Raw genomic sequence first — 19,958 nt, 5'->3', positions numbered from 1 at the left:
TGCATACATTTTATCGTTATTTTTAATTGTGACTGTCTTATGCATTGTTTTAATGTTGTATGCCACCCAGAGTTACTTTCATGTAAGACAGGTGACTATACAAATATGAAATATAAATATTTAAATATTAAATATTACAATTATGCTTCATTGATTCAATCACACATTTCTCAACTTACTTTAACTAAATGCAAATCTGGCATGTTTATTGCTCTTACACAGCACATTGGACAGGTGTGCCATAGAGCAGCATAAAGTTTGAGGGAAATTCTAAATTCATCTTAGATTTATTTTTTTAAGAATGGGTAGGCACAAGTCTTTAAGGATTAATTTCGTGCTCTAAGTTAAACTTCTCTCTCACGATAGGGCCACTGTTGCCTCAGGCAATGTGGATAATGAACCTGCCAAGGGATTAGCAAGAAAATGTTTGTGTTATTATAAAGCATGTACACTTGCCTTTTTAGCCAAGTGCATACTGTATGACTAAGAAAGTACTTGCTCTTTCTCTCCCATTTTTTAGTAGAATTGAAGCCTAGGAATGACCCAGAACAAACAGGGCCAGAGACAAGATCTTTGCAAAGCTCCAAGAACTATTACTGTAAATGTGGCTAAAAGAGAATATGGACAATGCACAATACCTTTATTTTTTTCAAGGTTGTATAAGGAGCCACAAATATCTTAGATGCAGATGTGCTCACAACACATTAATAGATATAAGGCAAAATAAAGCATAAGCAGGAAGTAAAGCTGTAATGATGCACAAACCTGAATGTGAATAAAAACTAACATCGATCATTAGTGTTATATAAGGGCCTACTGAATGATCTTTTTATAGTAAACCCCAAATTCATTTTAGCATTTGCATAAGAGTCCCCCAAGTATCATTCAAAGACTATGGAAGACTATACACTCATGGCCCACTGTGGATCAAAGGAAATAAATCATTCAATTTATAGGCAATAAAGAAGCCATGATTGACACAACAAGGGACAATTCACAGCGGGACAATTCAAAAATTCTATTTAATTATTTAAAATAATTTTAAAATAATTTTAATTTTTGTCATTCACCTTTCATTTTGTCCCTCCTTTGGCATCCTTTCTTTAATGATTCTATTACACCATTTCTTGATATTAGTATAACTCTTGTTCTGCGACAAGTTGTCCCGTAGCGAGTTGGCTGTGGCACGTTGGCCATGGCAAGATGTCCACAGCGAGTTGGCTGTGATGAGTTGTCCTAGACCTGGTACCCTCTTCTCTTTCTCCCTCTTTAAAAAACTTGCTGTTGCTCATTGCTTATATTATTATCTGAAAAAGCTGCAAAGCCCAGGGACAGACCAAAAGAGGCATCCACTCTATGGTTCAAGAGCGACTTAGTGCTGATGGCCTAGAGACGTTGTGCCTGTATGATTTTTAAGATGGAGCTGCAAACTACCTTCGAAGTATAGGAAGGGAGATAACCTAATGGCTGGTTCTACTAGCCCAGATATCTTAAGTTGCCAAGCTTGAAAAAATATTGAGCTTACCCTTTCTGATTATTTTATTTCTCCATAAAGGTTGACTTTTAAAACTCCAAATTTATAGTTAAATATTAGACAAACATAAGCTAGCCTACATATTGATTCCTCAGTAAACAAGTAGTTTATTATTAATACCAATCAGTGCAAGTTAGTACAAGTTCATGATAGCCTAACTAATAAAATAGCAACAGATCCAGGTGCTTTCTGAATCATATCTCTTATTGACCAAAGTGTGCTTTAACACGCAAGACTGCAAAAAAAAAAAAAAAAAAGCACAATTGCCTTTCTTTCAAATCATTTGACACAGGTTATGTGTAATGCCTTTTAACAGCCTTTTCTATTGATTCACCATGAGTAAACTCATTCACTTTCATTACAAACACATTTTCTATTCACAAATATAGTTTTGGCACAAACAAAAGCAATATTCAGTAATATTTTTAAGTGCAAATATTAATATAATGCCAAGAAAACAGTGCTACCAGGTATGCATTCATTTTTAAAGTGTTAAGATTTTAATCAACAGTCAACTTGGTTTAGTGGTTAAGGTGCCAGAAATACACAACAGAGGGTCCTGAGTTCTAGTTAAACAAAGATAGCAGCTGTTGGGTGACTTTAGGCCAGTTGTTTTCTCGCCGCCCCAGGAAGAAGGCAATGGCAAACCACTTTTGAAAATTTGCCAAGGAAACTGCATGATTCATTCATATAGTCACTGACTTGAAACCACATACACATACAGATTTGTTAATCATAATGTAGAAGCATCACTTACATGAATTTTATTTGTTGCTTAGAAGGAAAACAGAACTCCCCTTTCATACTAAAGCATGTATGGTTTCTTCTTCGACTGAATGGCCTTCAGATCATTTTTGACTCCTGGAGACTGAAATTTTCTTGGCATTTACAGTATTTTCAGAAGTGGCATACCGTTGTCTTCTTCCTAGGTTGTAGGAGAATAATTGGCCCAAAATCGTCCAGCTAACTTTGTACATAGCACTCCTGATCTCTGGTTTCTAAGATGATGCCTTAATCTCTTTATCCGCTCTTGTGTATAGATTATTAAACTGGGATTATATAGGCTAAAAATTCTGTGTAACGCTAGGAGGTAACTAACCTCCAAAAGTATTCTTATTGAAAAGTGGGGTATATTAATCCCAATATGTTTGGAAAGGTCCTTTTTTATTCCCTTGCAAGACATATCTTAAAAAATAACTTTGAGTCATAAAAATGCAATCAGTATAATACTTTCATGCTCTCAGCAGATGCAGCATGTGGCTGACCTTGTATGGATATGGAAATCCTTTGATGGGGTCTCTCAAGGGACTAGACTGTGAGGTAAACAACAACAATAACAAACCTTCCTGAAAGAAAACAACACCACAATATTTTGGTATTGTTGCCAAGGAAGCTGCTTGTAGATGTGGTTGAAAGCTCAGTATGAAAGATTTTATTTCTCTATATAAAATACTTTCAATGTATCAAGTTCCAACTCTGATCATTCAAAATGTTTTTTTAATGTAAAAACAATTTCAAAAATGACCTGAATTTGCCCATATGGGATACTCAGATTGAAATCTATGGGTACAAATTATATCTTTTTTCTCTAACAGTCACTTCAGATAACAGAGATAAGCCATGCTATACATCCTGATGGCAGCATCTTCCAGCTAAGAATCTGATAAAAGAGTGGAAATCTTTCCTTCTTTCCTTTTCTTTTTCCTTTCCCCTTCCCTTTCCCCTCCCTCCCTCCAAAGAGAGAATGATCAACTTGCTTTTGACAAGAGTTGCCGTTTTCCTCTGGCTTCTCAAAAGCTACAAGGTGTGTGTCTTCAACATCACAACCCACAGCCAGCTGGACCAAACATTTTTACTTATTATTTGGAGTGGGGTTAAGATGTAAGATAGTTTCTGTATACCTTTTAAAGTGTTTAAAAATCCCATGACTCTGTCTTCCAACAAAGAAGTATGGCCTTACCAATTCGAGCAGTGATCTGAAAGTTACAAAAAGAGATGTTGAAGTGTTGCGTATGGCCATAATTTGCAAATCCTTCCTCAACATTTAGCTTTCTCAACCCATGTCCTTCCCATCTACTATAATAAATGTTGCGGACTAAAATTCCTTAACTGTTGCTATATGGCTAAGATTTATTGGGTGTGTGTGGATTTGAGGTAAAAAGATTCTTCCAAAAGTCAACCTCTTCCATATTGTAAAGGCGAGTCCTTTCTCATGGCACAATTATATTCCCATTCCCCAGGCTTCCACAAACTGCTTGGAAATGCTCAAGCAGATATCTTTATTGCTTGTAACCCTGAGAACAGCTGATGCTCAGCACAAGCCCATCAACAGCAGAGCACCAAATCATAATTCAATCAAAGTCTAAATTGGCTACACCACTATAAATCTCTCAACAGCAATCCTCTCTCACAATTTTCTGTACATAAAGAAACTGTTCTGGTTGACTTCTCAAAATCTGAGCTGTGAATGCAAGAGAAATCTTCTTAAGCGTCTTTCCCCGGCACTTAAAATTATGTTTCCAATTGTGTAGGTAATATGATATAGTGACACTTTTGTGGCTGTTCTGAACCACACACTTGGTGGAAGTTGGGATGAGGTAGAAACAGTGATGACAATGACTTTGTTCTTGAGTTGTTCTGTTTAACATATACATTTCCCGGAGGTTCTTCTACTTTTTATATACATTACATGTGATATTACCAGTTCTGATTACCAAATTTGTTAATATGTCTATTGTATTGAAAGATATTTTTTTTTTGCTTTTTTCATTTTAAGCTTCTAAATAAAGAACAAAAGAATTTTAGCAAATTAGAACAGCCCTGTGAATAAGTCCAGTTTCTGGTTCAACATTTTGTCCTGCATGGGTCTGTATAAATTCAGTAGATCTTCCTTCTGGTGTTTTGCAGACCCTGATATTCCCTGTAGAGGATGTAATAACTAACAAATACTGATAACTTTATCCTCTTTGAACTTGTCCAACCACTGTTTATCCTGTTTATCACTCTTTAATTTCACTGGATGGCCCCAGTTTCTTGTATGGTGATAGAAAATATTTTTCTTTCTATCAGCTTTGTACAAACCCATGAAAAATTATAGTTGCATCCTGCAAAAGTTACATATGCTTGAATTATGACTATGGCTCTGTTTAAATGTTTTTTCACATTCATTTTAAAGAATGCTGAACAATAAAAATACTTCTTGATCTGCTGTGTGACACCTTTTCAAGTTCACTAATAGTTTCTCAAAGCTACACATACACTGGGTTATTCTATATCTGTTCATAATACTGAGTTTCCAGACCCTTTTTGCCCTTCTTTGAACCTGTACAACATTGCCTTGCCATGCCTCTTTTTTATTCTTCATTTGGTCTTTCTTGTAGGCCAATTTAGTCTCTCCAGTATTCAGTAAACCTTCATGATATACCAGTTTCAGTGCATCTTCTTCATTGTCCTTCAGATTTTCTTCCAATGCCTTTATTTCTTCTTCAGCTGTCTTGTATATTTGCAACATTCCATGTCCACCTATTTTACTTGATAAGTAGAGACTGTTGAACATCTCTGTGTAGATTATGGGCGTTATTAATATTATAATTCTCTTTAATTTGAAAATGGTATTGTAGAGAGAACCTGTTTGCCTTATATATCTTTTACAGTCTCTGCTTATTAAACAAGAAGCAGGGACTCAATTATCCCACTAGCAATCATCAGCTCTCAGGACACACCCCTCACAGTCAGCAGATATTCAGATGACTTTACTTTTCACAGCTGAGCAAACATTACCCCAGAACACCAATTTCTCTGGTCTTCTTGTCTCTTCCTCCTTCTGAATTCTGAAGCAAACTGCAGTTCCTTTTCCCTGTTAGCTTGTTCAATGAAATAATTTTGGGTCACTAGCTACTGAACCCTTACCCTTGCCTGTGTGAACATGTTAAAATGCCCTGGTTGTCAGACAGATGGTTCCCATACTTTCCTGTAAGTACTAGCCAGATCTTTCCACTTTTTATGTCTATTCTTTGATTATATTGCTCTATGAGGTGGTCTCTAAGTATGATAAAATAAAAATCTGTAATAACATTTCCTGTGTTCTTCAGTTCAAGCTATCTGATCAAAATTATTTCTGAAATAAAGGTATCACGTCAGTGACATGGGTAGTAATACACTTTGCCAAACCTTCTGTATTAATTTTAAAACTATTTTAGAGCCTTCTTTGAAGGTGAAGGGGTAGCTATGACCTGATATGAAAGATTGCCTTGATCACAGTTAAACCCGATACCAGACCCTGTCATCTCTGTAGTAGATAAACTAACTTTGAGGCTGAGGTGTCTTCCTGTCCTACAATATTCTCTCCACACCTACTCTCTGAAATGTCAAAGGGGATGCCTTGCAAATGGTCTTGTCTTCAAGGTAATTTAAAGCCTGCTGCCATGCTAAATGGAAAACACAGGGAGCCCAGCCTTGTCCAAATACAGAGTCAACAGCAACTGTCGAGAGGCAAAGCTAGCTCCAGGCAATCTGATCCTTCCACACACTGTAATCTCCATTTTATTTTACTTAATGAGGCAGGAGTTAAAACAGTTGACCTGATGAAAGTCAGATGGCAGCCCTCATGGAGCAAGCCCCCTGCTGTATTCCTGTCCCTGTGACACCCTTTGTTACCTCCAAGCAAGCTGAGACCAGGCTGTGAACCATATAAGGAGGAGGTTTCTAGGTTAATGAAAAACTGCAACACCATTTCAAAAGCTGGGCTAAAAAGCTGTGTCTTCCTAATCTACAGAAACATTCCTGAAGTTCAGCTATAATAAAATTTAAGGAATGCTGTTATATTCTGACAAACTGAAAGACTGATGTATTATTACTGCTATGATCATCATCATTGTCGTCATCGTCATCTATTCTGTGGCATTTTATAATCCCTTAATAGCTGAAATTGAATTCTTAACAGGCTTCTTTCCAACATGTAGGCTGCAAAAGTATCTTGCGTAATGCCACACTTTATTTTATTTGCTTTCTGTCAAGGATGTTCAGCTCCAAATCAGTTTATCCAGCACTGTATTATCATCATGTGACAAGGAGACATTTTAAGAATCACTCACTGTTTTAATACCTTATGGAATTAAAGGAAAATGTGTTATGTTTTACACTATTTTGTTGTCATTGTAGTTGTTCATAATTTTTTTTTAAAAGGAAAAGTTGGATATACAGTATTCCTTTTGACTGTTGCTATTTACTGAAATATAGGATGAAATATGCTGATTATGATTCAACTGCTAGATAACATTTTATTGTTCTTTATAGGGAAAGAAAAAGAATAAGAGAACACAATGGTTTAAACATGGCCAAATAACAATATGCTACTGTTTATAGTCAAATGTCTAATCACTGAAATATATGAAAATCTGAACAGTCAAAATCTGAGCAATCATCTTCATAAATCTAAGTCATTATATACCGTGAATGGCAAATACTGATGCTTCTCTGACTACAAGAGTTGTATCCTAGCTTTAATTCTTCTAAAGCACAGGTGTCAAACTTGCCATGTCATGTGACATGTCGCAACGTATCAGGACTTTTTTTGCATTGCCAGAGCTGGGGTGGGCATGGCATCCATAAGATGCAACCAGCTTGTGGGCCAGCAGTTTGAGTGAAACCAGTATTTTTATACTGGGAAATTATGCTGCTATTATGGTCAGTTTGTAAACAACTTAATTCAAAGATGTGCTTGGAAGTTGGATGTACTTTTATATGAGGCTTATTTTTGTGAGAATTGGGTAATAAGACCATACAACAGCACTGAAAAAAGTGACTTATGACCATTTTTCATACTTATGACTGTTGCAATATCCCCATGGTCAAAGTAATAAAAATTCAGATGCTTGGCAACTGATTTATGACAATTGCAGTGTCCCAGGGTCATGCGATCACTTTTTGTGACTTTGGACAAAGCAAAGTTAATGAGAAACCCAGATTCACTTAACAACCGTGTTACTAACTTAACCACTGCAGTGATTCACTTAACAACTGTGGCAAGAAAAGTCATGAAATGGGGCAAAAGTCACTTAACGTCTCAGCAACAGAAATTTTGGGCTCAGTTGTGGTGGTAAGTTGAGGACTACCTGTATAACCAGTGGTGGGATTCAGCCGGTTCACACCACTTCGGCAAAACCGGTAGCTAATTTTTTGTTGCCCAGGCCCAGAATGGACTTCCAGAAGCGGCATCCACACAGAGAACCGGTTGTTGACATATTTGAATCCCACCACTGTGTATAACCAATCTGATTATTTTTAAAAAATGCATGGGCTTCAATTAGCATTCAATTAGCATTCAACACTTGGGTACAGCTGCAATCCTTTCCTCTTTCTTAGTCTTGTTATTCAAGATCCCTTGCCATCATACTGCTTTTGCAAATCATCAGTTTAAAATAATTCTTTAGGATTTTAGGAGGGAGAGAGAGACAGAGGTGCCCAGAGTAAATGGATAATGAATTGTTTATGTTGCTGGTCATTCTGAGATCCTATGAATTGTCCAGAGAGCTATCAGATATTATAATTATCAATTATCAATCCAGAACCTGCTTTCTACAAGCATATTAATGGTGTGTCGTACTTCAATTCATTTTAATACACTGTCTTGAAGTCCTTTAAACTGTAGCGTTCTTACTAAACATTCCTAAATGTTATCTCTGTAAGCAATTTTCAGTGTTCTCACCCTACTTTGCAGAAGTACTCTATTGGTATCATTGGAAAGCTATTTATTTTCCAAGATGGGGCTTCTTCCTGTTCCTATTCTAGAAAGCAGGATTGGGAAAAAAAACCCTTTCTTCTTGCCCCCTCCAAAAAATAAAATAAAAAAAATCCTATTCTTCAATCCTTCTTTTCTTGTCCTGTCTTAGCTGATGGGCAAAAATGACAAGTCATGCAACGCTGTCTCTAAGAGCTTTAAAAATGCATAGTTTGCTTCTCTGTCTAATTTGGAGTGGATATAGGGATTAATAGCTTTTTAAAGTAAATATGTATACTTTCAGGAATGAGGTGAACCTATTATAAACATATACACAAAAGTGCCATTTATTATGTATTCAATACAATTACATCCACAAATAAACACATATAAACCAACATATATATAAAATGCACACTATGCATACTACCAAAGAACAAGTAAATACAATAAATCCAAATTCCAAAGATATTTCTATAGAAGGTAGAATGTGTGTCAGAAGTCATTATTTTTAAAGGTGAGGTTCTTATTGAATTTCTCGTTAACTGATGATAGTAGTAGTAGAAAAAGAACCACAACCAATTTGTCTAGAGCAGGGGTGTTAAACTCAATTTCATTGAGGGCTGCATCAGCATTGCGGTTGCCCTCAGGGGGCCGGGTGGGTATGGCCAGGGTGGGCATGGCCTACTGGGTAGACATGGCTAGAGTGCGTATGGCCTACTGGGTGGGCGTGGCCAGCTCTACATGGTTCACATCAAGGGTGCCTATGGGGACCTGGGCAGGAGTGGGACAGATCTGAGGGTCTCTGGCAGAAGGAGGGTCTCTGGGCCAGGGCCAAGGCAGTGGGGGCCGTTCCCTCACTGTTTCCAGGATGGCTTCGCGGGCCACATGAAACCACTTCGCGGGCCAGATCCGGCCCCCAGGCCTTGTGTTTGACATGTCTGGTCTAGAGAAATCCTTTTGAAGTACTAATGTGAAAAAAAAAATTCTGCATTAATCCTAGAAACCATCAGGTAAAAGAAAGAGGGATGCTTAAATAGCACTTAAAATTTCCTCTCACTCTTTCCACGGCTACTTTTGTAAAAACAGTCTGCTAAAATCTGAAAGTAATTCCATGAAAAATGGGAACTGAATTCAAAGCTTAATGGCAACCCTTTATACATGTTTATGTGTTTTTACTGAAATGTAAAAAAAAAGAAAATAAAATAAAACCCACACCTTCCAAACTCCTGGTTAACATGTTTCACTATCAAATTACCTCCCTTGGTTCAATGCATATTTCACAATTTATCAGTTTCTAAAGAACAAACTAGTAATCAGACCCATCAAATGTGGGTACTTCATTACTACAATTGGGCCCATTGCAGTTGTTAACTGGGTCTTCATGGCCTGACTCGATTTTACAACTGTTTATACAATGCTTGTAAAGAGAGACACCATGGTTGTTAAGTGAATCTAGCATATCCAATGGACATTTTTTTTGCCATTTTCTGCTGTGGAAAATAGCAACAAATAATGCAAATTGTAGTCCTGACCATCATATGCTACAAGAAGTTACAAATGCAAGCCAGTTGCCAAGTGCCCCAAATCCAGTCACATGACCATGGGGAGGGGAGGTGTGGCACTTGTAACTTTGCGGACAGGTGATAAGCAACTATTTTTTTAGTCCACTGTAAGTTTAAGGACTTAAGCGAAAATTACCTGTTTCTGTGCTGTCAACTTTCATGCAGCTTCTTAAAGAGATAGCATAAAGAACTATGAAAGCATTTTTATATTATATTTCTAAATCTAACATGAAAGCAAGTACATGTGGAATTAAATACACACTTAGAATATAATAATGCTTAGTCCTTTTCAGATAAAAAGAAGGTTCTTGCTTCTATATAACCGAAAGCATTTCTAGCACTTCCATATTACCTCAGGAAAAACCTCAAATCATAAATCAACATGAAACAGTAAAGAAAACACATAACTAAAGAAACACATAACTTTCTATTAACATCATGTCATTTGTCAAAACAATAATAAAAATGAATGCAGGAAATTATTTTGATAAGGGTATGAATTTGGGGGGCTGTTCTAAGCAACAGGATATTTTATTCTGTTTTATACTTTTCAAAACATAACACAACTAGTAAATTTGTAGAGTCTTTCAAGAAATGAGAAAGGGGAAAGGCATTTTTTCAGAAGTTTGGTTATTTATACATTTATGTGGATATGTACAATCCTTTTCATCAAAAGAATTTCCTGGCAATGGAAATAAATGTAACCAAAAATGGGCATGCAAACACAAAATGCAATACAAACAAATGTTATTATAGTGATTGTTGGAACATTGCTCTGCAAAGGAATAGAATTATTCACCACTTTAGAGCAATGGCTATGCTTGATCAGGAATTTGTGTCATTGTTCTCTAAACTGTTTGACAATAATGGCATCATGCAACCTGGCTACATGATAGAATAGAATAGAATAGAATAGAATAGAATAGAATAGAATAGAATAGAATAGAATAGAATAGAATAGAATAGAATAGAATAGAATAGAATAGAATAGAATAGAATAGAATAGAATCTTTATTGTCACTTTAAATGTATACTAATCAGCATACATTAAAATGAAATTTTGTTGCATTCAGGTCTCAAAAAAATACCATTATGCATATACCCACATACAAACACATATGACACAGAGAAACATCACAGTCTAGTTCAAATGTATACATATACATGGTGAAAAGAAAGAATCCTGCGAATTTACAAGATGGATGGAATAAGGAACAGAGCTGTTACAATATCTAGTAGTTCTGCTATAAATACTTCAAAACCTCCTCCCAGAGGGGAGCAACAGAAACAGACCGTGAAGTGGATGTGTGGGGTCTCTAACAATGCTTCGAGCTCTAATCACATAGCACTTATAAGCAGTATCCTGAAAAACAGGAAGCGGGCTTCCTATAATCTTCTCAGATGTCCTTTTCACTCTGTGTATGTACCTTCTATCTGAGCTACTGCTACCACCAAACCAAACAGTGATGCAGTTTGTTAAAATGATCTCAGTTATGCCTCTGTAAAAAGTGGCCAGGAAAGAAGGAGAAAGATTTGCTCTCCTCATCACAAGAGGAGAAATGCAAATGCTGGTTTGCATGCTTCATTAAAGATAATGTATAAAGAGACCAAATCAGATTGTGATATTTCTTAGGAAAAAGAAAGTATAGAAAACATGGTAGCAAATTTCTCTAATAGTTAGCACATTGTAATTCTAATATTAATTATATTCAATATAGTCATCATATTAATACTAAATCTCCAGTATTTTAAAGTACAGCACTAAGCTAAACAATCACACAGTTTTGTCAACCTGGCTAACCTTTTCTAACCTAGTATGTCTCAAATGTGTTCAAATTTTGAAAGTTCTGGTTCCAAAACATTTGGAAAAAAGGAAATTGAGAAAACTGTTTTTCATGCCTTTTACCAGCTTCAGAAACTGCCCTTTTATAATGAGCAAGGATTAAAACATTTTAACTGCTTCTTTGCACCCTCTTGAGAAATGAACAATAAAATGAGACTCTTATTTTCCAAAGACACACTAAAATATATTTTTCTCCATAAACTGCTCAATAAGAGGATTCCTGTTTCTAAAAAAATCCCTCTAGACTTAGAATATACACTGTTACATCTGCTAACAAAAACAAACTGAAAGCACAACATGCAAGATTTTATGTCAGTTTTATTCATTTACAGGATGGATTTGGCAACCTAAAGCACAATGCTGTTGTTTTAGAGCTTTATTTAAATATAGTATTAATGGTCAGCTTTTATGGGAACAATTGGTGACGATATGGTTACTTTAACCATTTCCATTTCTCTTTTTTGTATCTGCAATTTCTGGTTGCCAGTGAATTGAAACAGACACACACACACACACAAGAAACTTCACAGACACACATCTCCAAAAGGCCATGTTAAAGAGACTGTACTCATAAATTATCTCATATTAGCTCAGTGACACGAAAAATTTAAATATAGGGGACCTGATATTATCTTTAAAACAAAGTGGTTATTTAATGCACACATGGCCCATCACTGGTAAGAAATCAGGCATGACGGTGGTCTAAGTCTGAATTTTCATCTGTGGGTAAGAAACTAGGCATGACCACAATCTACCCTGATTGTGATTTAATGTCTCATGCCACCAACAAATCATTAACATCTGTTAATAACCCACCCACTCTGTTGAAATGTTTTGAAATATCTTATGTGCACCATGGATGTCTCCAGATTCATCCCATTTAAAAACTTTCCCAGTTGCTCAATTAAATATCCCGTTTTAAAATGTACACACACACACACACACACAAAAGAACCTGTTTCTTTGTATTCATGCTGTGGCTTTCCTTCTCTAGTTCCAACATCTGCTTCCCCACCAAAATCCATTTTTAAGTATATGCTTTTCTTGTAAACATAATCCACTGTACTTTCTACTATCTCTTCTGAATCCAAATATATATTTTATGATTTTGTAATATGCAAAGTATTTAACTATGTCATATGCACTTTGCAATAGACTTTATCCCTGCTACAAAACCCATTTCTACTACTTTTCTTATCTTAGAAATTTGCTTGGAAGAAAGATATCTGGAAGTACAGAACAGGAGAAAAAACATTTAAAAATTCTTTGGATAGGATGAGATGCTCATATAGCAAAGTCTGAATTCCTGTTAGGGAGGAAGAAACACATTTTGATGGCAAAAGAATAGCTTAAGTTGTGCTCCATGCAGTAATTGATTTCACATATGATTTAACAGGTAGAATCATGAGTTAGACTTTGTTTGTGTTTTAGGTTAGGCCGAGGGAATTCTTGTTCTATGTAGCAGATACTGTAATTCTAATATAATTCTTGTCCTGTGTAACAATTATCTAAACTTCTGGGGCTGTGGCAAATAAAATGTTGAAGAGTAATAATAGTAGTAACAATAACAACAGCAGAAAAAAGGGAAGTCTACAATGCTTATTCATGGAGGCATACCTCTAAAGATTTTAGGAAAACTGTCCCCAAAACTTTGCAAAGAGGCAGATAGATATCAAAAGGCTGAAAGACATCGATAGGTCGGAAAATGATAGACTTTTGGCAGATAAAAAGTAGGCCAAGCTGAGAATTTGTACAAGCAAAGATCAAACTGGATTTCGTACAAACAAAATTAATTGTTGCAATATCGTTTACCTGGTCTCTGAACACACTGCTCAGTCTACTTACCTGGTTAAATATAAGGACACAGAAAATGTTATTCAGAAGGGAAAAGAAAGAGACTACCGGTACTTGTGCTCACGCCTCTTTGGCAATTTCATAGCCACAGGATCCTATTCCAGGGAGCACCTCATTCCCATGACCATTTTTGTGTAGAATAAACTTAAATGTAGGGGTAGGGCAGAAATGTACCAGAAAGCTTCCCACCCCTTTTATAAAATGGCTACCCGCAGGTGGATTTATTTTCCCACCTAATATATATCTGAAAATGCAGTCTGGTGCTTTATTATGAAAGACAATATTTTAAAAAGTATCTTAAGAAGCAACTTTCCATAATAAAGCCAACTATCCTATCTGGCACGAGAATAGTGTTAATCAGCTGCAGCTTTTTCCAGGGCGAGCAAATGTATTCCACATTTCAAGCAACTTTCTTCTCTGCCTTAGCCACAGAGAAATGATACATGAACAATCAACATATGCTACGCCAGTATGATTTTTTTTCCAATAGGAGGTAATACTGCAAGTGTGTAGTAGCAAAGCTAATAAATTATTTAGAGCATCCCATTTGCTACTGGAAATATGTCAGTTTAGATCAGGGGTGGGGAACTGTGGCTCCCTTTGTGACCTGTAAACTTCAACTCCCAGAATTCCTGAGCCACATGGCTGGCTCAAGAATTCTGGAAGTTGAAGTCCACATGTCATAAAGGGGCCAGAGTTCCCCACCCCTAATTTAGATGAAAGATCTTTGGAATGAAAAATCTTAACTTTGTGGTATAAGATATGCCTTTTACATCTTCAGCTTGGCCTGTTAGGGTGGATCATGACATACTGACATGGTCAAGAAATAAAAAAAAGTCCTTATGTGCCTTTGAAGCTGTAAGTCACAGAGAATCTAGGAACAGAAGGAAAATGAAAAAAGAGTCTGTTAGCACCTTTTCTGACTAATTAAAAGTTATAAGCCTATTTCTTTTAATAATATATGTTAGTCAGAAAAAGTCCTAGCAGACTCCTGATTTTTTGCCACCATAGACACACAGTTCTCTTCCTACAATATCAGAAACAGGAAGCAGGATTAACAAATATATAGAAACACACTCACAGAAACACAGAAACAGTATTTATCTACTGTTCCCATTTACTAACTTTCTCTAGTGCAGACATGTCAAACACAAGGCCCGGGGGCCAGATCCGGCCCGCGAAGTGGTTTCATGCAGCCCATGAAGCCATCCTGGAAACAGTGAGGGAACGGCCCCCACTGCCTTGGCCCTGGCCCAGAGACCCTCCTCCTGCCAGAGACCCTCAGATCTGTCCCACTCCTGCCCAGGCCCCCATAGGCACCCTTGATGCGAATGATGTAGAGTTGGCCATGCCCACCCAGTAGGCCACACTCACTTTAGCCACGCCCACCCAGTAGGCTACGCCCACCCAGGCCACACCCACCCATCCCCCTGAGGGCAACCGCAATGCTGATGCGGCCCTCAATGAAATTGAGTTTGACACCCCTGCTCTAGTGTATATAAGTTGTCAGTAATTAAAGTGACAAAAAGCTAAATGGTAACCTTGTTCTAGATCCCTGACAACTGCAAGTATATACTTCTATACAAAAACCCATGCACAAATATTTTGCTAATATCCTCCTGAGTAATTTATCTTTTGGTTCATCCAAATAGACATTCATCCAAGTAGACAGTTCTTCTCCCATCGGTGACACTTGCCGTGGAACAATGATATTATGCCACCTGCTTAATATTTCAAATATACAAATATTTCAATAAAATATTCCTGCAGCAGATCTGATAGGATTGCCTAAATAAAATCAAAATCAGCATCATGAATAGGCTTGGTTCTTTCTTTCTTTCTTACTTTCTTTCTTTCTTTCTTTCTTTCTTTCTTTCTTTCTTTCTTTCTTTCTTTCTTTCTTTCTTTCTATTTCATTTTTTCTTAACCGCCCATTTCCCTCTTCTTAATAGAAAAGTCTTCTCCTATCAGTCTTACCAGGTAGACCAGGAAGGAAACATGGGCAGATAAGCTAATTCTACTTCATTGTAACACAGTGCTAACAGAATCATGCAAGTCTGAAAGTACAATGTTCCCGCCCTCAGTTTTACAGTGCAATTACTCAGGGAAGATCCCTCCAGAGTCTCTTGCTCAGTCCACTATGCAGCTGTGGACTATATGCCCTCTTATCTGACTGTTCCCTAGGCAGCATCTCTTCACTCAGTCTATAAGGTAATTCCAAATATCTTTACAAATTTCTTTTGTTCGTGTTTGAAGCAAAAGATTTGTAAAATTGCATGCAAGTTATTTAGGCTGAAGCCCCATGCACATTTATCTGAAAGTAAGTCTAGATGAAGTGAATGTTCCAGGTAGACACAATAAAATTGCTTGTCAAGCGTCATATTTCAATTGTTAAAAATAATAGGTTATCTTTAGAATCCCACGAGGGACAAAAAGGCCTTCAGTAAAGCGGGTGTCAGTTTTTAAAGACATTTTCAGATTTATCAATTATCCTCTTTACAAAAATTCACTGGAAAAAATTGTACAAAATTGTAAAGAGATATAGAAACACAGGGCCCTCAAACAGTAAACACGATCTTCAAATTGACTATTTCAGAACAGATTTCAGCAGTGCTTACTTAAATAAAAAATGGGAAAAATTTAATAAAATAAAAGGAAAAGGTACTTTAAAAAAACAACAGCTGGAAAGATATCAGAAACATATGCAGGAAAGAGAGCTGTTCCAATAAGTCCAAACCATCAGAAAATAGTCACAAAGCTGAAATGGAAAGAATAGCTAATAGAGAAATGTGAAATTATTTTTTCATTAGAAATGGCCTTTGCCATGGAATTTCATGCTTGCATTTCATACAATCAAAGAAATGTTTGACTTAAAGTGTTGTTTTAACTAATAGGCAACAGCAAGCTGTGTGATCTAATGTGAGACATCAACATTCCGCCTAAATTCAGGAATGTTTGCTGTGTCTATGTGATGTGGTTGGAGTATATTGAGATGGATACTGTATCTTCCGGTTGACATTACTCAATGATTATGTCTTTGCACTCTCTCTAATTTTTAATCCTTATGACATCTTTCACCTCAAAACATTTCTCATCTACAGTATGAGTCAAGCTGCACAGAGAACAAGATCACATGACCTTCTTCCTGGATTACATCTATTTCTATTTCTTATTTCTAATTCAGATTGGAGGACTGAATGTGTCAAGGTTGTCTTATATTTAAAAAGCAAAGCCCATGTATTTAATGCATGTAAAGATGTAGGCTGGCCTGGTGGGAACCTGTGGTAGCCATTAAGTAGGCAAGTCAAAACTACCTCAGTTCAAGGCCATCAAGCACTGTGCCAAGTAGCCATTAATTCAAAACAGCAGGAGAATGAAGTCTGAAGTTTAAAACTTTAGAACACTGTAAAATTTCTGACATCAATTTTGGGAAAGGCTTCATTCTTGACTGTAAAAATGATTTTAATCTTGTTGAGCTGCACTGTGAGTTTTCTGCCAAGCCAAGGCAAGAACTGAACTTACAGGAGAAATGTCAGCAGATCAATGATTTAATGCTAAGCTCAGATATGATGGGTGACAACATTTGCCTTCTACTTGATCGCTGGTCTGACTGGCTTAATTTTGTTTACAGTGTCTTCATTGGCCAGCCATTTTGTCTCCAAGAAACTTTTCCACCATTCTTCAAATGGAGACTGAATTTGGAATTATTTGGTATAAAACATGTACTCTACACTAAGTGATGGCCCAAATGTTGGCAGATTTGATTGAAGATTTGGATCCTGTCTTCCTGACACTCCTCTTCCACATGTGCGAGTTGCCTGCCTGCATGCTTGCACTCCCAGATCCTTCAACAGAACCATGTGCTAAATATGGACCATAATACTTTAAAATTAAGCGAATAGCCCAAATTCATTTGAATTGGTATGACAGCAGATGCAGCTGTCAACAGGAATAGAAGGCAGAGCTGGGAAAATTTTCTGATTGCTTCTATTTCCTCCATTTCCAGGACATAATTCCAGGAATACTCAGAACTGTAAACTAATTAAAACAGAACATTCTGCAAAAAAGGATAGACAGCACTGTATCATGTTTTTTCACTGCTTTTCTTCATTAATCTGCATGTTAAAATCTACTCATGAACAAATATGTTTTAAAAATTCATAATTTGAAATGTACGCTTTTACACATTTCTAAATAAAATGCTTTCAGAACACTAAATGTATTCTTTATAAAGAAGAAACTTCTAATTTTGTGCTTAGCACAGATCTTTGAATGTATCACAATATTTTGAAAAATTATCTGCACTAATCTACACATTCTTCTGAGAAAAAGGGAATCAACTCAGCTCACAAGCACTATTTTCAAATATATGCTACACTTGTTTCCTTTGTATTTGTTGACAACAATGTCAGCTTTCCTATCTCTTCCACAAATCTTGGACCTCCTTTCTCTGTAAACAGATTTTCTTAATTACAGTTGACTCTGCCTTTGCCCAACAAATGGGTCAAATTAAATCCCAGTGATGCAATTTTCAGATGCATTGCACAAAGTAACAGATAATTAAATTGGGAATTTTATACGACAAATAGAAATTCCTAATTATGGATAAGAGAGATCTATTGGAAAGTTACTGATTTTTTTTCTTTAGTTATTGATTGCATATATTAATCCTCACAAATGCTGCATTGTTTGGTTTAAGATAAAATTGATGGAAATTTTCTGTACCTTGTTTCTTCAGGAAACTTTATGACAATTAACCTCAACTGCACAAATAGTTTTAGACACAGTCACAGTGAAGTGACTGGCTGAATTACATCCACAGAGATGTGATATATATATATTTATTTTGTACTGTTTTAATTTTACAAATGTAATTTAGCAGTCACTTGTTGATATGGATGGATATATCAAATAAATAATATCAAATAAATAAATAAATAACCAACCAGATTGTGCATTGTTTACTTTGGACTTAGCACAGAATCAAACCAGGCTAACATAGTTTGTTAAGGATATAGCAATAGCACTTAGACTTATATACCACTTCATAGTGCTTTCCTCTGTCTAAGCGGTTTAGAGTTAGCATATTGCCCCCAACAATTTGGATCCTCATTTTACCAACCTTGGAAGATTGAAGGCTGAGTCAACCTTGAACTGATCAGGATTGAATTCCTGGCACTGGCAGAGTTAGACTGCAATGCTGCATTCTAACACAGTGCCACTACAGCTCCTATAAAATGTTAAAACAACTTACAGCTTGCTGCAAAAAGGGAACCATGCAAGCATGCAAAAATATAGTCGGCTAAATTTCTCTAGATTTTTAATTTCAAATATCCAGGATGCAGAATTTGTGATAGCCAGTGTGGGATAGGAGTTAAAGTACTGGATAAGCACCAGGTTCAAGTCTACCTCAGTCACAGAAGCTCTTTGTCCCTCAATTACACTAAGCACTATATATGTTGCTTTCAGCTTGCGAAATAAGGTATGATGTAAGTCTAACAAATAAATAAACAAAAATCTAAAGTTATTCTAACTTTTGTTTTGAAATTCAAAAGGCGGGGGGGGGGGGGGGAAAGCAGCTTTTCCCAAATGACTCAGGTGCAGTGTTCTTATGCTAACTGACTGGATGTGATTTTTAGAAACAGAATCTGAAACATTTACCATGACAAGCATTTTTATAATGATGATGATGATACAATGATTATTACAATGCTAGAACTAAACATGTGAGTTTTTTAAAAAACAACTGAACAAGTGGTACTTGCCATCCATAAATCTCTGAACTTGCCTGAAAGTGGCTACCATGAAACTACCCAACTGCCCTCTGCAAACACAGGTTGAAAGAATACTTTTGGATGGCTTTTTAGAACATAATTAGCTGTGTCACATCTGCGATCAATATTATTTTATTTCTAAAGCAATATGTCATTTCCAGCTTCAAGTCAAAACAGTATCTCAGATGATATATACAATACAGAGGAACACACACACATACACACACCTTCCCAGGGGCCCCTCCTCCTTTTCAACAAAAAGGATCTCAGGCTGTCACATGAAGAGTGCATTTTATAAAGAGGTATTTAGCACCTCCAGATGACCTCCAAGCAGAAATGCATCATGCCATTTAAATTCTGCCTGTCAAACCTATGAAAAAGATTAAGTAAATATAAATGCCATTAAAGGGAGAAGTTATCTTAGTTGGACAAGTTTGAGCGTTTTGAATTCTGACAGCTTCCAATTTGGATGCCTTCCAATGTCAATAAAACTTGTTCAAGCAGAACCTTACCTGGTTTTCACCACATCGAGGGGATGCATCAGGCAAATTTCTACAAGACCTGTAAGATGATAGAAGAGAGAAGCCTGGTAAATATATTTGATCTCTACAGCTATTGAAGTATCAAATGTTCTAGTGCTAAGCATGTTTAGCATGGGAAACAAGGATAA

General features: G+C 36.5%; 1 protein-coding gene across 3 annotated transcripts in view; it reads right to left on the bottom strand.

Annotated features, from left to right (window-relative positions):
• Window positions 1–19,958, bottom strand: part of SLC25A21 (solute carrier family 25 member 21) — a 309,041-nt gene that overhangs the window by 109,873 nt on the left and 179,210 nt on the right. For all 3 annotated transcript variants that reach the window (XM_083361106.1, XM_083361108.1, XM_083361107.1), the window contains exon 2: window positions 19,801–19,849. In XM_083361106.1, coding sequence (XP_083217232.1) covers window positions 19,801–19,849 — 49 coding nt within the window. The remainder of the gene's footprint in view (window positions 1–19,800; window positions 19,850–19,958) is intronic.

The sequence above is a fragment of the Vipera ursinii genome (assembly GCF_947247035.1).
Source record: "Vipera ursinii genome assembly, chromosome: 1".
Classification (NCBI taxonomy): domain Eukaryota; kingdom Metazoa; phylum Chordata; class Lepidosauria; order Squamata; family Viperidae; genus Vipera; species Vipera ursinii.
This window is presented reverse-complemented; position numbering and strand designations above follow the sequence as displayed.